This window comes from Lytechinus variegatus, chromosome 14, assembly GCF_018143015.1.
Source record: "Lytechinus variegatus isolate NC3 chromosome 14, Lvar_3.0, whole genome shotgun sequence".
Classification (NCBI taxonomy): Eukaryota; Metazoa; Echinodermata; class Echinoidea; order Temnopleuroida; family Toxopneustidae; genus Lytechinus; species Lytechinus variegatus.
The window spans coordinates 25,857,109-25,876,620 of record NC_054753.1 but is presented as its reverse complement, the minus strand read 5'-3'; the positions used below and the strand labels follow the sequence as shown (position 1 = coordinate 25,876,620).

At 37.0% G+C, this 19,512-nt stretch overlaps 1 protein-coding gene across 1 annotated transcript; it reads right to left on the bottom strand.

Annotated features, from left to right (window-relative positions):
- Positions 1-898: 898 nt before the first annotated feature.
- On the bottom strand, positions 899-15,881 carry LOC121427820 (serine--pyruvate aminotransferase, mitochondrial-like). Its single transcript, XM_041624385.1, has 12 exons — positions 15,590-15,881; positions 13,692-13,884; positions 12,404-12,468; positions 11,806-11,906; positions 10,169-10,239; positions 9,470-9,554; positions 7,601-7,696; positions 6,865-6,934; positions 5,872-5,967; positions 3,971-4,053; positions 2,179-2,224; positions 899-1,542 (listed from the first exon to the last, which is right to left on the bottom strand). The coding sequence occupies exons 1-12, from the start codon at positions 15,755-15,757 to the stop codon at positions 1,432-1,434; spliced, it is 1,185 nt and encodes a 394-aa protein (XP_041480319.1). The 5' UTR covers positions 15,758-15,881; the 3' UTR covers positions 899-1,431.
- Positions 15,882-19,512: the final 3,631 nt, after the last annotated feature.

Genomic DNA, 19,512 nt, shown 5'->3' with positions numbered 1-19,512 from the left:
CATGATTCACCTTCTAGTCTTACATAACAGTCGACAGTATTTTATTTCCTTACTACTGCACAGAATGGTTAGTACATGTATGTCCCAATACATTTAGTTTCTCAAAACAACCTATACAATAAGCAATAATAACAATTCATATCTTAATAGTGTGTTTTTTATGAAATACAAAGTGCTTTGAAATGCCACCCCTGGTTAGCAAAGGAAACAAAATATATACAAATTACCAGGAATTGAGAGTATTGTCATAATTCATCATTACCTCCAACAGAATAATGTGGAGTACTAGTGCAACCTACAGTTTACATTTATTTATGAGTCAGAACACAGAAAACTGTTAGTATGCCAGAAATATCATTTGTATATGAGGTAACATGGTCAGTGAATTCATTTCAAGATATCTGTCCATTTTACTAAGCATCATTAATAATTTGAATTCCAGTTCATCGTGGCTTAGCCGTGAACCAGAATAGCCTGGTGGTTGAGTCGCTGCCCGGAAAGCAGTAGATGGCAGGTTCGAATCCCACTGGTTCCAATTTTTTCTGACTTTTGATTTATGATTTTCATACAGATCGAGCATACTGATCTTATGATTTTCATTACAGATCGAGCATACTGATCTTAAACAAATAGGAGTAATGCCGAAAATTTGTTAAACAAATCATTAATAAATTGGTTTGACAAGAAACACAGCATAGAAACATTCAAATAAAATCATACTGACCACAATAATTGGATTAAAAAATTTGCAGGGGGAGACTGATAATAATCATCGTCATCACCATCGTCGTCATCAACATCATCATCAACATCATCATCACCACCACCACCATCATCATAATGATATTCTTGGGGTTTTTTTTCAAGAAGGCAGAGGAGTGGCCTTTGGGGGAAAAGAAGGGGTGAGTATTTCAAGAGGTTTCCCAAACCCAGACTTGGGGGTGAAGGGGCAGGTACTTTGAAAGAGGTTTCTAGAGGACCTAGAGATGAGATCTTGTCCTGCAATGGTTGAGACAGTATTCCAGAGAGAAGAGATAAAAGTACAAGGGGTGGCATGAATGGGGGAAAGGAATAGATACGGCAGAGAAAGGAGGCAAGTATTTTACAGGTTGTTTTCTGGGAGCCTTAGAGACAAACTGTTGTCCTGCTATGGTTGGAGCCAAACTTCTAGGGAGAATAGGGAATGGTTCCGGAGGTTGAGTGAAGGGGAGCAGACTTGGAGAAGGAAGGGGCAAGTACTGTACAGGTAGTTTCTGGAATCCTTATAGACGGGATGTAGTCCTTCAGTGGTCAAGACCTTCTTCCAAAGAGGAGAACTTCTGTAGGGCTTAGTGAAGGATAAATGCACCGTCTAAAGGCAAGGGATTCAGTGAATGGGAGTAGACAGAGGGAAGGAAGGGGCAAGTTCTTTACAGGTAGTTTCTGGAAACCTTAGAGGCGGGATGTAGTCCTGCAATGGTTGAGACCTTCTTCCAGAACCCTCAAGACCCTCTTCACGTTGTCCTGGTTGGCATTGTACCCCATGAGACCGATGCGCCAAACCTGAAAGATATCAATGTAATTTCAGAAGATAAGTTTAAATTCAAATAATAGTCAAAGGAAGTTGTTATCTACAACTTTGCGGTCACTTTTTCACCAAAAAAAATCATTATATTAATAGAATATTTTGAAACATGCTAACATAAGCATTAAATCTGATGTTATAACTTTCAATTTGCTAAGCATTCCATGTAGATGTTTTATTTTAACTGGGATCACAGTTAATTCCTCATGTTTTTTTTTTCTTCATACTTCTACATTTTATGACCTTTTGAATTCTATTGAATAATTCTCCCCTAAATTGGCAACACTCTTAATTCAATCAAAATATTGAAAAAAAAATTATGTATTGAATTGAATAGCAGCATGAAACCAGTTAAAATATTTCTGTTAATAATTGAAGTTATACCAGGAATCACGCTTCTATCAAGCAATTTTTTTAACAGAAGAGTACAAAATATTGTTTAAATCCACAACTAATTACTCAGATGTTGCAATTTTAGTTTTAATAGATGTGTCTGATTAAAAAAAAAAAACAGCCATGGAACATCACAACTTTGAGGACATATTGCTCAAAGGGTCTGGTGGATTTCATCCCAAATTTTGTAGGGTTAATCTAATTTTAAAACCTTTACATACCTTTCCTGCACTCGGTCCAAGGCCACCAGATATCTCTATTCTGTACCTAAAATGAGGGGTAAATAAAAATACATAAAATGTGAAAGATAAATTCCAGTATTGGTAATGATCTCAAAATGACTTTTTACAGAATCTAATATAATGACCACCCAAGTGTCTGTTTGTATGAATAAAAAATATGTGCCAATGGATTCTGGGAGAAATTGTGTAATTGCTGAGAAATAAGCAAAATAAGCGCGGATTCGGTCACTTCCGTCGGGTCTTTATTCCAGCAAAAATAATACACTGTCCCACATGTGCCTATCTGTGTTGGTAATCTTCAGTGTGAATGTTTTTCAGCGTAGATTTCAAGATTTCACACAGTTCAGTTTATGTAACTGTACCAGATCTAGATCCTCGATGATATACTGACAATTAAGCCTGGTTTTACAGACTTTCTCTTGAAATCAGTGTTTACTGCAACTACTGGAATTTCTCTTTAATGTAATGTATTCTAGTTCATCCTAGAAAAGTGACCTTGGTAACAGCAATACTGCTGTTTGGCTGCAAAAGACCAGTTCCTAGTTCCTTCATGGACAATTTTGGTCAAATGACCTTTCATTTCTTTCATTATGATAGGCAGATTTCAAAGCAAGATATTACGTAAGCATGCCTTACATAGCAGTATAAAGAAATTGAATAGACCGGATGACTAGAATAGCACACCAATACACACACTATGATGGCATTTGTTGCATTTCTACTTTGAATGCACATTATTGCAAACTTTGAAATACCAGTCATTCGTGGACGCATTGTTTTTTTGTGGATGTAAATAAAAAACACAATTCAAAAGAATATATGAATAATCAAGACATCAAAAGTTGGTGCTTATCTCATTAAAATTTAAACCAACATGTCACTTCATTACCAATGACCTTTCTCTGATCATGCGCAGAGTGGAGCTATGAACTGGCTTATTGTGTGTGAGACACGTGCGAGATACTGTCAATGTGGGCAACCTGCGGGTAACAAATATAGTTACTCTCAAGTCACCTGCAAGGCTTGCACGTAACGATGTGACAGGGCATTTTGACTCAGCATTCGGAGTAAATACAATAGATGTGTTGGCTCAGTTGGTAGAGCATCCGTCTCACCACTGGGAGGTCGGGCGTTCAAACCCCGGCCGTGTCAGACCAAAAGATGTTAAAAGATGGCAGTTGCTGCCATCCTGATTAGCGTTCAATGATTAAAGGCACAGAGTAACGTCGATCTGGCACTGCGTAGCGGCTGCCGGGCCCACGGTCAATTGGGCAAAATTAATATTCAGAGAATATCTATTTCAGATTTTTATTTCGAACAATAAACTATGGATTTTCATGTTTTTCATTCCTTGTCCATAAGTGCAAACATTATAACTTTCTATTGTATTCTGAATAATAAATGATATTGGATTTATATAATATACATCTCTGTCTTGATAGGTGCCTCTAAATTGCTCTGGATAAGCTAGTCTACTGATTCCAATGCTCACAGCTTTTTGAGGAAGTACTTCCTCAAAAAGAAAGAATTATATAAGATGGTGGATATTTTACAGTTTGAAATGTCACTGATGTTACTACAGCAAAGTTCACAGGCAGGTTACCAATTGATTCAATTTATTTCCACTTTAAAAACAATTCCAAAACAATGTCACACAACATACATGTAAAAATATCAGTACTAGCCGGTTTTAACAACAACAAGAAACAAATGAGAGTTTTTATATGAACTCAGACCGTCCCCTTAGAGTTGGTTTGTCTAGGTTACTTACTTTTGCATAACATACATGACCAGCTTCTTCCAGTCCATACCAGGAGGAACCAAGATGGCGCTAACGGTGGGGAGACGGGTCGCCTGGTAGGATGGCAGAGGTGATAGAAAGGGGAGGGGATTATTAAAGGGAAGGGGGAGTGGAATACATAAAGAAAGAGAGCATTTGAGGAAAAGAAAGAAAGAGAAAGAAAGTGAGAAAGAAGGGAGGAAGGATGGGAGGGATGCAAGGAGAGACAAGAGCATGAGAAAGAGAGAAAAAAAAGATAAAACATGAAGAATGGTGTGAACAAGTAAGGGCGTCCTTTGCTTTCAAGATGAAAATGAGTAGTAACTTTAATGGCTCCATGACATTTGCTCTGGTGACAATTGCTCCGCTCTAAATTCCACACACTTATCGAAAGACCAACTTCAGCCCTGGATTTAATAAAACCATATATTGCATCCCTAACCGTCACCCTACATCTTAGATGAAGCAATTGTCACAGGAACAAATGTAGTACCACCACTTTCGTGCTAAATACAACTATGAAACATTTTACTTTCCTGATCTATAACATATGGATACGAAAATGTTGTAGATAACCAAAACTTTCAAGATTTATAGAAAAAAGCAAATATTAAATCAACAGAATTTCTCATATTTAAGATTTGAATCAAGTAAAGTATATTCAAGAAGTGAGTCTTTTGCAAAGATTCAAATAAGCAGTCTCAAAAAGATCTAAGCCACATAACAGAAAGGTTTACGTTGAATTGCAAATTAGATAGAACATTCCCCATTGGTTCCAGGTGGGTGTTTCATAAAGCTGTTCGTAACTTAAAAGCGACTATAAGAACGACTGGTGATCCTTTCTTGTGATAAATGGTATATACATTGGGGATGGTTAAGCGCGTAAGAAAGGTTCACCAGTCGTTCTTAAAGTCACTCTTATCTTACGAACAGCTTTATGAAACGGCCCCCTGGACAGTATTTTGAACAAATGTACATTTAACATTGATCTTGATTGGTCATTGTCATTTAGCCTAGATTGCCAAGCTTTGTGTTATGCAATCCTGGGTCCGGTTTCATTAACTCTTTGCCCGCTTTGGTTGACTAGAGTTACATACAGCAGACTGCCAAGTTGGACTCAAGTCACAATCTATGGTAACACTATGAATTCCGAAGGTTCGTAATTCCAAATCACGTAAATTGCCTATACCTCGATGTTCATTAATCCGAAAACATAAAAGGGTTTGTTAATCCGAACATTTGTGGCATTATTCCGAAAGTTCGTTATTTCGAAGGTTCGATAATCCGAAAACAAAGTAAGGTTCGATGTTCCGAAGGTTTGTTAATCCAAAAAAAGAAATAAGGTTTGTTGTTCCGAAGGTTCGTTAGTCCGAAAACGAAATTAGGTTTGTCAATCATTTAGTTTTCGGACTAACTCACCTTCGGAATAACTAAGCTTCAGAATTACGAATGTGTGCGCATTCTATTCACAATACACACAGAGTACATTAATTCTAGTGTTCATACCCTGGAGGTAGAAATAAATCATACACACAAGACACAATAGTGATGTGTGCATCGCATCATAATGTGTACACACACACAAAGCTTTTCTTTACAATAAACCAATCAAAAGCTATTGTGAGCTAAATTGGCATAGTCCTTGCAAAACCCCTCTTGAAATTAATGTGGTGCAGGAGTGATTCTGTCCATGGCAGGCAAAGAGTTAAAAACTCGTGATTATCGTAATTTTGCTAATCAATTGTAACTTCCATGGTAACAGGGCTCAGCAGCCAATCAGCATCAAGGGTTCCATGGCAGTTGCCACAGTAGCAAAGATAGTAAGCATTCATGACATGATCATTGACAGCTATTCAACGATTTATATAAAATATTATCCGCTAAGTTCTTACCTCATCTTTGACAAACAACTGAAGACCAAGTTTCTCTAGTCCCACGTACAGAGATTGAGCGGCTGCTTTGTGACGCTTCCAACATTCTTCAAGACCCTATATAAGAACGATAACAAATGAAATGGAAAGAAGATATGTCTGTTTCTTTGTTCTCCATGTCACTTTATGAATGCTCGTTCAATACTCAGAATTTCAACCCACCTTTGTTTACGAAATGACTTGCATGATTAGAAAAAAAAAAACATTATAGCAAGTTTGAAATAAGTTCATCCAGGAATAAGAAAATTATGGGGAGGCAGCGTAGCTCAGTCGGTTAGAGCGCATGTTTCAGATAAGATCGTAGATCTCAACGTGAGGGGTTCGAGTCCCGCTCATATGCCGAAACGCGTCTAACAAAAAAGTCTGATGCTACAGCATTGTGTGAGCGTGCCTCACTAATTGGAAAACCCTCCGTCCATCGGAGAGAACGCAAATGTTGGTCCCGTGTATAGGAGAGTCACAACCTATGCACATTAAACCAATACACTATTCGTCAAAGAGTATGATGTATGCCCTGTGTATTGCACCTGCCGGTCCAGGAAAAATTCAGGTCAAGTACCCGATGCGTTCATGCCCAGAGGACTCTGCATGCAGATGGCAGTTTCAGTAGGAGATTACTAAAACTGTGTAAATCGTCAAATGGTAAATAATAGACACATTGTAAAAAGTGGTCAACTTACCCATTTGTTGTTTCCTTTAGAATTATTAAGATTCTCTTTCCCTTGCAAAATATTCCTTTGTGATATATAACATAGGAACCATATTCTTATGAGCCTTCGTGAAAGTAAAATGTCATTCTGAAAACTTTTTTTTCTAGAATATGGCAATTTTAACATTTTGTGTTTTGGAGCAATGGAGGGTTTATAGGACTTGCCGTATATTACAACTACATCACCAAAACATCCCATACAAACTCCCAATAGTTGGAGCAATAACTTTTTTCCTTAAACTTACCTCTTCTGCTACCATAGCTAATCCTTCTCTTAGTTGATACAGATTGGTCACAGGGCAGGTATGATGGTATCTATGAAAAGACAAAAATAAAAGGAATGTTATTCTACTCCATCTATCATCAAATAACTCAAAACAAGTGCATGTATGACAATATTGGAAAAGAATGTGAGATAATATAATAGTGTGTAAAAGGTCTTAACATGAATGGCAGACCATAAGGTCATCATTCAATTTTAAAATTATAAAGAAATTAAAGTTGAAATTTACTGGACCAAGTTGCTTGTCCTCCCTCTCCACAATCTCCTCTCCTTCTCTTTCTTCTTTTACTCCTTCTTTTCTACCTTCCTTTGCCACTTATTAATTCAAACTGCCATATAACGTACATGTACATGCGCCTTCAAAATGCCCATAAATACCTTTAATTACATTGAATCTTTTATTTCAGTTCTTTACTACAATTTTTAATAATAATAATGAATATTTAGAGACGTTCAAAAAAGAAGTACCATAGCCAATATAAAGTATGAAAAGCAATGATCATATTTACAATAAAAAACACAGAAAAAAAATATAACAAGGTATGTTTTTATGGGAAAATCTTAAGCCAGGAATACTGGTACTGGAAGTATTTCTTTTTGGAAGAGGGATGACATTCCAAGCCTTGACAGCTGCACAACAAAACACTTTTTGGCATGGGAGAATATCAAAGAAGAAAAGAAAACTAAAGGTGTCCTACCTTCTTGGACCAGCATCACACCCCCAGTAGTTTGCTAGATGATTGAGGTCCAAATAAAACGAAGGAGCTCTGGTTTTCTTGCTCAGATATTTGGATCTGGGTTAAAATGGAAGTAGAGAGACGATCGGAGCAAGAAAGAAATAATGATAATACTTATGTGTTAGTGCATTACTTGTAATAATTATCAGCCTGGTCACAGGATCCTGGCATGCCTGCACAAAATAGATACACTGTAAGCTGACCTCTTATTTCTTGTCTTATCTTACTAGCCCTATATGTGATTACATGTATTTGTATAGTTGTGTTTTTGTCTTCATGTTACATCATGTCTGTTCTACTTGTCCCTCTCTCATCTCGTCTGTCTGTCGTTCTCTCTCTTCCTCTTTATTTCTTGTTTGAGGATAACTTATGATTATTACATACTGTTATTTTAGGGAACTTGCCTTGTAACAAGCTTTGCTTTTTTGCATGTTCCCCCCATATCCAAATTTGTTCATTATTATTATATGCTTTATCTTTCAGTAACATCAATTGTGTAATTTGTATGTCTGAGTTATATTATATACTTTGTGATATCATGGATATGGAAATAAAATGAAATGAAATGAAAATGTACATACTTTTCCACTCCCTGGGGAGCATTCTAACAAGAGTTCGAAGACTCAATTGCGAGGCATACTACATATAGGCTTTCGCATCTTACCGGGTTCCCATTTAACACCTGTTTGGAAAGTGGCAAAGTGGGGATTGATGCCTTGCCAAAGGATGCTAGGTCATGGTGGGATTCAAACACACGACCCTCTGATTACAAGGCAAGAGTCAGAACAGCTACACTATGATGCTTAATGCTTTTCTGACTCTCACCAAAATTCAGACACATTTGCAGGTGAAAATTTACAAAATGTACAGTAGCATGCATGTAAACATAAATGTATTCTGTTTGTGTACCAAGTTGGACCATGACTAAACAAATCGGTGACTGAAGTCAAACTGTGACTCCAAAATGTACTCTAACTGGATGAGTTTAATTATTAGCATTTTATGCTTATCAATCTGTTTGAGAAAAAGAGGTATATTAAGACCCAAAGTAAAAAAAGAACCCTGAATACAAACAACTGTCACATTAGACTACCCATATCTAAAATACAGACACAATACCTTTTTAAACATTGGAAAAATAGATGAGTAAATGAAAATATATAAATATCAGTCATATAAAAGAAAATAAAATGAGGTATAAAAAGGGTAAAACTTACAGGAACTATAATATTTTCTTTATCACCTCAAATCATCAACATGTGGAATGGGTTTCCCTTAAACCTCAAGTGACTCTACTTTCAATAAAACATTTTAACCATATCAATTTTAATAGTGTAGTAGGTTTCACCGTACACCATGCATCTTTCTTAGGCGAATGTTGGTCCTGAAAAGGACCACCCAATTTTCATTTTAAAATATCATGTTGTACAATTACTACACTGACTGTTTTGTAAATTGATCTTTCCAACTTGTGTTACTGATCAATATTTATATACTAATAAACAACTGGCTTGTGTCATCACTTTGGGTTCTCTTGTCGGGTAGGCAATCACGTATAGCCGACCATTCAAGAAAAAGGGCCCCCTCAATTCCTGAAATGTTGGGTCCAGTTTAATCGACCATTTAACAATTTTGCTATGATTTTCACAAAATATTTAGCAAACTGGACCCGATGTTTCAGGAATTTAGGGGACCCTTTACTCAAATGGTAGGGTATATGTGATTGCCTACCCGAGGCGATAACCCAATGTGATAGCTTAAACAATGAAAAATCAATTCTTTATCCAAACATTTTTTTCGGTTTGAATTTATGAACCCGAGGTGACCAACCTTGCTCTTTCACCGAATGATATAGGAGCCGTTCCAGGGGGTGCACCGAGAACCTTCTGGCTACCACTGTAAATGACATCAATACCTAAAAAAATAAATCGGTACAAATAGGAACTTGAAATACTTTCAAATATAGATGTGGTTATCTCACTCAAAAAAAAAAGAAAACACACAAAAATCAGAAGAATAAAGATAAGCAAAAATTTTCTGCTTGGAGTAGGTTTTAGTTTAAAGTAAAGATAAGTCAGTTATGTTCAGATTACTTTCATAGATTACAGTACACATTCATGTTCGGTAAAAACAATTTCCTTCTTTACGAAAATAAAATTTCAGATAAATTTTAGCCAAAAATTAATACATGCATGACACATGTTTCATTGAATGGAGGTTGGCGCATGACTTTCCATATAAAATTCACAACAAAAATTTCTACCAAATGAATCTATTACCAATACCACTTTCATAATGCACAAATTTGATTAGAGTATAACCAGGAAATTTGTTGTTTAAAATAGCAAGAAGATAAATCTGGTTAAAATGGTAGTCAAATATTGTTGGAATAGGTGCCTTATTAATCACAAATTACTATTGTATCATTATTGTTAATTATACACTTGACATGGCCCAGATATACTCTAAATGAATAAATGATTTTATTGTTCTATTAAATGAGAAAGGAAGTTTAACAGGAATTCTTACCCCAGTCATCCACAAACATGGGAACTCCTCCTAGCGATGCTACTGAGTCTACCAAGAAAAGGCAGTTATTCCTAAATGGAAGAAAAGAGAAAATGTTGCACAGATATTTCCCAAACTCCCAATTCATATCCAAAATGCTCCCTCCGTAGAAATTTTCAAATCGTCACTTAAAACTCACCTTTTCTCATAACTTTTTTTTGTACATTGTTATTATCTGCCAACCTGCGCGCTTTGAAACATCTGTATAAAGCGCCCTACAAATGTTATTATTATTAGATATTTCATCAACATCACATCATTAAAATGGCTTGACACCTTTTGGTACTATTTGGGGTCTGTTTAGAAATGAAATGTCTGCTGAAATTTCTCCTGTGAAAATGGAAACGATTGCCCTAAAGCGAAGTATTGATAGAAATCCTTACTCTATCATTTAACGGAATCATATTACAGAAGGGGCAGAAATAGAAGGGGGCTTTGCAACTTCTGTTTATTCCAGTTAACACCATAGAGTAGCCACTTATGGAGGCACTTTAGTAACAATATATTATTATATATTTTTTCATATTGGCAAATTTGGACAGTTCACTGAAAATGACCACTAACACAGGTTCACACCACAGTTACTCAAACTCTAAAGTATGTACAGTAGAGTTAAAGAGAAATTCCAGTAGTTGCAGTAAACACTGATTTCATGAGAAAGTCTGTAAAACCAGGCTTAATTGTCAGTATATAATCGAGGATGGAGATCTGGTACAGTTACATAAACTGAACTTTGTGAAATCTTGAAATCTACGCTGAAAAACGTTCACACTGAAGATCACCAACACAGATAGGCACACGTGGGACAGTGTATTATTATTGCTGGAATAAAGACCCGACGGAAGTGACCGAATCCGCGCTTATTTTGCTTATTTCTCAGCAATTACACAGTTTCTCCCAGAATCCTTTGGCACATATTTTTTATTCATACAAACAGACACTTGGGTGGTCATTATATTAGATTCTGTAAAAAGTCATTTTGAGATCGTTACCAAAACTGGAATTTATCTTTAAAGTATAGGCCTACTGAGTGAAATTGGAGTTGAATTGATCACTTGGGTCACATGGATGTTTAACCCCCCCCCCTCCTCCTTACAATCAAATTTAAAGAAAAGTAAGTTGGTCACCTCTGACATTAGCTTCCAATCCCTGGGTAATTTGGGTTTTTACCAACACCTCCCCCCCCCCACCACCTTCACTCTCTCATAAAAGAAAAACAAAATAATCTTAAAATAAATAAATAATAATAGTTACATGTACATAGTGCTTATTACACTTTCTAAGCGTTTCTAAGTGCTTTACATTGCAATTATTATTACTCCAGTCATCAGATCCTAACATGCCCGCACACAATGTATGCCTTTCTCAACTCCCTAGGGAGCATTCTAAAAAGAGTTCCAAGACTCTATTGCAAGGCATACTACATAGGCTTTCGCATCCTACCGGGTACCCATTAAACACCTGGGTGGAGAGTGGCAAAGTGTGGATCAACACCTTGCCAAAGGCCGCTAGGCCATGGTGGGATTCGAGCACACGACCCTCTGATTGCAAGGCGAGAGTCAGAGTCAGAAATTACTAGGGTAGAGTAGGGTGGTCACCTGTGGCATAGACTTCCGATCCCCTGCAATGGCTGCAGTACACCAGATGATGATTCTCCATGAGTGATTGCAAATAATACTGGCTTGTAAACATGAATACTCTGTGTAGAAGACGAAGAAAAGGTAACAAAAAAAAGAGAAGACATGCAGACAAATTAAATGAATACAGGGAACATAATAATAATAATATAGGTATATTTACCCAGGGAAGCCGCTTCAGTTCCGAAAACTGTTCTCCCAGCGGGCCCTGCTATTATTATTACCCCGGCCTTAGCTGGGCTACCTAGGCGCTCAAAGCATTCAAGGAATTTCTTCCTACCGGGTACCCATTCATCTCACCTGGGTTGAGTGCAGCACAATGTGGATAAATTTCTTGCTGAAGGAAATTGCGCCATGGCTGGGATTCGAACCCACAACCCTCTGTTTCAAAGTCCAAAGACTAATCCACTGGGCCACAACGCTCTACATTATTTTACATGTATCATTGCCGACATGCAGTCAATCTTTTGTATCCAATTACATTTCAGGAGGCCTTCTTTTCCAAAATTCACTATAAAAAGCAATCAAATCAACCTTCAAAATGGATGATGAAACTCACCTGTTCAATTTGTCTTAAGGAGAATGCTACTCCAGTTGGGTTCTGCAATACTTTCACATTGGCTCCTATGAGAAAACAATGCAAAATGACAAAAATTATGGATGAAATGATCCAATCCAACCCAAAGGTAATTTGATGCAGCGCCATTTCCTTTCAGTTACAAAGCGTTATGCACACACTATTCCATGTTTGGGCCACTAAAACAATAATTAAACACCTCAAAATGATCAGCCCAGTCCATGCAATTCATTGTCCTCTTGGCAAAATAGAATGATATTTAATAGCTTTCTTGAATTCAATGAGATACAATATCTAAACAAAGCTTTCACAAGAAGACAACTACACCAGTAAATTATTCTTGATGTTGATTTGGAAATACTTCACTCATAGTAAATATAATAATTACAAATTATCTCCTTTTGTGGGGATGGAAACATGACTGAAACTATTAAGTTAAAGAAGCAAGCCTCTTACGTGTATAGGATCAGCTTTCAACTTAAGACAGGAATTTTTAGGATAATTTTCAGAAGGTCAAATTACGTAGTAAAAATTTTGATCAATCTGGAAAGACTAAACTGTGAGTCTCTTTATAATCCAGGGATGTTTAATAGTTTTAATCACTGGGCCTGAAAAAGAATTAGAACAGGTTAAGGCGTAAAGGCCACCATATGTCCTGTACATTATTAAAGCTTGTGTATAGTTTTGGTAAATCCACCAAAATGCACCTATCACTATTCCAATTCATTGCTAGCTAATATGAATGGATATGTCCTATAACAGTCATGATGTGGAGGATATGAAATGAAAATGTGTTTTACAGGATAAATTTTGCAATTTTACATGGAAATTTAACTTGATCGGGTCACCCTATCAAATTAAAATATCTGTGTGTTTTTGTCTTTCAATTAAATCCTATTCCAAATCATGGAATGGGCTGAAACTTTCAAGATATGTTCTTTGTCTGTAACTTTTGGATATCTAATCACTAAATTATAAGATAAGTGCTTGAATGCCCATTTTTTAAATTTAAAACAAGCATCGCCGAGAGAGGGCACTATATATCCAAGATTTGAATATTTGAAATTTTCTCAGAGAAGTGCAGTTGGAAAAATATCTAACGGTCTCTACGCTTCAGTAAGACTGTCATATTAGATGATATTCGATTATCAATCATATTATTGACCCTTTACCAAAGCTATACACAGGCTTTAAGTCTGAATGGGATGTTATCAGGGCTTGATATCAGGCGTGAGGACTGGCATCCCTGATCATGGTTGACATCTCTTACCGAGCCTTTTGCCAAGATCTGCGATCCTTTCTCCCCAGATTCCGTTGGAAGCGACCAGAATGACATCACCGGGTTCGATGAGATTCATCATGGCAGCCTCCATTCCACAATGGCCTGAACCACTCACAGCAAAGGTCAGTTCATTCTTCGTCTGGAATACGTACTGTAATCCTTTCTTTATATCATCCATGATCTGAGTCAAATGTAAATAGGAACAGGTATTAAAAAAACACGTACATGTAGAGGATGCTAAGCCAAGGCTATGTATATGTGTGTATAACTGTGAGTCATTGGAAAAAAAAAAACTGCAAGCTAAAGTCATAAAGCAGCATCGGGGGGGGGGGGGGCTTACATGTAGCTCATTACATCACTTAAAATAACGAAACACGTGCATCATGTGACTGATAAGGCACAATCATTGATTGAGATGTCAATATTCCACTAAAGACGAATTGTAATTTCTTTAACTTTGACTTTATCAATTAAGTTTCAATTAGAAATAAAATCTATGCCTTAAATTCATTAGACCAAGAGCTCCAGTCTCCATTTGACAGTTGTTCCGACACTATTGTCTTGCTTCACTAAAATAAACCCCTTATCCCTTCCCCCTTAAAAAATGTACTTAAAACACATCCTTAAAAACTCCTCCAATTTCTAATCAAGCCAAACTGCACTGTGATAGATGGATAACAGATTTCAGCTGTCTAATTATGACAATTTTATGTCACCCACTCTTTGCCTCTACTGATTCAATTCAATTCAAGACTTTATTCCTGACACAACTGCAGTTGCATAAGCAGAGGTCCATACAAACAAACATCATAATCTATGTCATTAAGAGAGACATACAGAGATAAAACTAGATTAAACAGAGACCAAAAGTTTCGGTCTCTGTTATGTTGGTTGTTCCGCTGAACTCTGTTGGCTTCACTTACCAAATACAGACCAAAGCTTCGGTCTCTGTTATGTTGGTTGTTCAGCTGAACTCCATTGGCTTCACTTACCAAATACAGAGACCGAAGTTCTAGCGCGATCTGTACAGGAACTCAATGGATATGTTTAGGTATTAAGTTCGAATCAACCAGAGAAGCGGGAGTGCGCGACAACTGAACCAAGTCACTGTTCCCCCCCCCTTTTAAAGAGAAATTCCAGTAGTTGCAGTAAAAACTGATTTCATGAGAAAGTCTATAAAACAAGGCTTAATTGTCAGTATATCATCGAGGATCTAGATCTGGTACAGAAACATTTACTGAACTTTGTGAAATCTTGAAATCTACTCTGAAAATGTTCACACCGAAGATCCCCAACACAGATAAGCGCACGTGGGACAATGTATAATTATTGCTTAGAGCGTCGGGCCCGACGCTCTACCCGAATCCTGTGCTTATTTGCTGATTTCTCAGCAATTACACAATTTCTTCCAGAATCCTTTGGCACATGCATTTCATTTATACGAACAGACACTTCGGTGGTCATTTCATTGGATTCTGTACGAACTCATTTTGATATCGTTACCAAAACTAGCCTTAAAACCTTTAAGTTTATTTTTTCACGTTTTGGTGCATTTCAGGTCAAAATAGAATTAATCTTTATTTTGGTCCAGTTCTTTTTATTTTTATGAAATAAAGACAAAAATCAATGAGCCTTGTCGGGGGTAATTTGCATTGTTAACCCCCAAATGGTGGCTGCAGCTGCATGATAGCGAGCCGTCTGTGTACGAGGAGAAAACAAAATTTAAAAAAAACTCAAAACAGAAACAGAGAGCTGTCAGCTGTCTAGATTAAACAAAGAACAGATAATAATGTAGATTGAGTTATCGCTGTTTTTACCACAAGTAACTAAACACATCATAACTTAGAGACATATCCATCCACTCATCCAATCAATGTATGACTGACCTTCAAAGTCTCCGGATGCATGTGTCCAAGTATCGGCAGAGCTCCGGCGGCCAGGATTCTCGGTGGTACGTTGGACGGCCCAGGTCCCATCAACAATTTGTGGGGAACGTTCATCGGCAAAAGAAGCTCCTTGGGGGCCTTTACCGCCATGGTTTTGTTTCCAATCATTTTTCAGAAACTAATTAATGAATATCCACTGTATACCGTGCTTAGAAGAACTTCGATTAACCCCCTATTAAAGCTAAACGACCAAAATGAATACGATCTACGCCACTGCACTCTGAGCATCAACACAATCACGTGATCTCTGCGGTCTTTGTGCTTAGTCTTTAGAGTACAGACACTGCATTTTGAAACTTCACAAAATCTAATATTTCGACTCATTTGGACGATATAGATCTGGAATGGTAACAAATCTTTGTAAGGAGACCACATCTATTTTTCGTAATAATTATCATATGACTGTCACGAAACCTGTTGAATCTGTAGCCCATGTGGATCTCTGTCGTTTTCTCCCCTTTCTGATATTAGGTCTGATTAGACACCCTACGAGTAGACACACCCCTCCCCCTCCCCCAACATAAAGTACCGTATGTTTTTCAAACGCATTAAAATTCATGAATATCCTTGCAATTTTGCAAATCACAAATACACACATTTCTCATTTTCCGATCTCCTCTTTTCAAAAGTTTCATACTTCATATATGCAGATGAGAGACTGAGGACATTATCGATACCAAAGCCAGGGAAACTACAGATTATGTTGAGACCCTATTCGTCGTATTTTATACACTGTAAAAAAATATTGGGTGAAATTTTAACCAGCACGAGGGCAATTATGTGTCCGACCAATTTTGGGTAGTATTTTTACCCAATGCGGGAAACACATTGTCCAGTAATTTTATGACACAAGCAGCAATTACTTTAGAATGGGCAAAATTTTCATCACACTGGATAAATAAATATGCCCAAAAGAAATGCCCAAATGATGGTGAATTGGACACATAATTACCTACCCTCATGGAGCATTTTACCCAATATTTTTTTAGCGTGTAGTGCCAATGAAATCAAGAGAAGACATTGAAATTCACCGGATTGGGGCTGCAATTATTTTTTGGCTGAAAAAAGATAAAATTCATTAAGAATAACTAAGTATGTAATCCCGCTTAATTTTAAAAGAAGGTGAAACATTGCTTTTTATTCTCTTCAAAGCACTCCAGGCTGGAGGTAATAGGATTGGACAGGTCTAGTAGGATCATACAAACAAAACACTGAAAAATTCATCAAAATCGGACAAGGAATAGTAGAGAAATTACATTTTAAAATTTTCCACTATTTTGGTGAAACAATCGTTATGAATATGCAATGCCGGAAGATGTTGTAATATGCCCACTTATACTTGGATGTTTTTTTTTTAAGGAAATAGAATTTGTTCAAATCTTCTCCTCCAATTGTATATAAAAAATGGATAGAGTTCTCCATTCTTTCCCCCTTTTTTCCCCACTCTTATGCACCAGTTTATTATGCCTTTCTTTGTTACCTGTTTGACCCACCTCTCACTAATTCTCTTGTTATTCATCTCTTCCTCACACCCTCTATCACTGTTTGATGTTGCCTGCCTCATATCTTAATCCCTCTCGGCTTGAGGTCTTTCTTTGGCCTTACTTACACCATACTCCTTTTCTTTCATCCCCTTCATTATCCTGATTGGTCATCTCTTCTCAGTAATGCCCCTTTTGTCTCCTTGTTTCTAGCGTTGCTGTTGATTGTCTGTGGTCTATATGGTTGTTCCACCTTATATGTTTGTCATTTTGCCTCCGAAGAAGATTCTGCTAGGATCGAAAGCTTAGGCCCCTTTTGACTCTGTATTTTACTCCATTGGCTCTTTTTTAGATAAGCAGTTTTCAGCAGCTTCTTTTGCCAGAGTTTTAACGTGTAAGATAATCATTGCTGCAGCTTATTTTGTAACTAATGAGACATGCCATGCATACATGACATGTATGAAAATATGAAATAATTATGATTTCATGTAACAACATTAGTAAAAGGAAAGTATGGACAACATCATCAGTCCACGTGATGCATATTCATAACTGGGTGCGTATTTTGTTTTCATGAAAATGAATATTCATATATTTTCAATTCAATCAAACATTAGCTTTGTTGTTAATCGGATTATCATGATATTTTCGGCGTTTTGCTCTGTGAATTTGAATTATTCTATTTCATTTAGAAATAATTCTTTTCTACCCACTGTTCCCCTTATTATAATGAAATACTATTGTTAAAATAATAACATAAGAGTAATAATAATAGGGCCTAATGGTAGTAATGATGATGATAATAATATAATGATGATGATGAAAATAACAATAGTATATCAATCATCAAATCAAGCACAAATACACTCACATTAGGCCTATTATGATAGCAGAATATTTGTATTGTTGCGGCGATTATTTTAAGACCATCTAAATAAGAGCACAAGACCCATCCCCGCAATAAAGCATTATCAGCAAGCCTCTCCTCCTCGAGATCCTCCTCCTTCATCTTTCTTCTATCTCCTCCTCCTCTTTCTTCTTCTTATCATTCTTCTTCTCCTTTTCCTTCTTCCCCTTCTTTACCTTCTCCTCCTCCTCCTTCTTCTTCCCCTTCTTCTTCTTATTCTTCTTCTTCTCCTTCTTCTTCTTCTTTTTCTCCTCCTCCTCCTTCTCTATTTTCTCATTTTTTTCTACTTCTAATTTATTCGTGCCCTTTTTTTCTTTATCATCTGTAAGTTCTGATTAAAGGTAATTGGCGAAAGCAAGTGGTAGCTCGTTCGCGTTCATATAATCCCAAAGAGCGCCAGCTAGAGGGCGATTCTCAACTCAAAACGAGTGACTCTCTCACTGCTTTCCCAGGTACGTTTATCCTACCCAGGAGCATCATCAGGATAATGAAGGGGGGGGGGGGGGTGGTGTGACGTGATTTTTTTTTCTCAACTCAAGCACAATAAGTGGTACCGATCTCTTTTTTAATGCCCTTCTTTTTACACTTTTCTTCTTCACTATTTATTTTCTCCTCCCCCAACTCTTTCACTTATCTGAAAATAGGGCCAGCTTCATTAACTGAAGAATTCCAACTGTGGTAAATTTGCCATTATGACAACTACCATTGGGCATTTTCAGAAAATTATCAACCTTTTTGTACTTCCAACCCCATTTTTCTCAAGTCTTACCTCACTTCATAAACAAGTCTTTTCAGAACATTACATACTGTCAAAGGAACAAGAAATCAGAGACAGAAAATTTCATGAAGGTCCCACATACAGGGAGTCGGACGTACATATTTTATGGAATTGCCCCATGGTATCCTTTAGATTGTGATTGGATGCTTAGCTATGCTTAAAAGAGATTTGCATAATGGATAACTCTTTATAAAAATGGCCTCAGAAGTTACTCATTGCCGCCCCTCTTCCTTCTTTTCTCTTCTTCTCCTCCTCCTCCTTGTCGTCTCCCTCCTTCATCTTCTTATCCTCTTCATCCCCCTTATACTTCCAAATTATTCACCCTCTCCTTCCCCCTCCTATCTGTTCTTTCACCCCCAAAAAGATAATAGTAATAATAGGCATTTAGATAGCGCTTTATCAATCTATGACTGTCCAAAGCGCTTCACAATTATTATTAATCCTCTGCGCCGACTCCCATGCTTCCCCTTCCAGTCCTCCATTTCCTCATCCATTACCCTCTCTCTCTCTTTCTCATCATTAACTGCATCCCTGAAGATGTATGTTGCAAGCAGAGGACAATTTTTGCATGATTTCACCCCTTCAAACCATTTCAGTCCAAACCAATATGGGCGCTATAATGTACCAAAGTGTCATTAAATTTTCCCCATTCATGAGACAACACAATAAATCACATAAAACAATATAAAGTATGAAA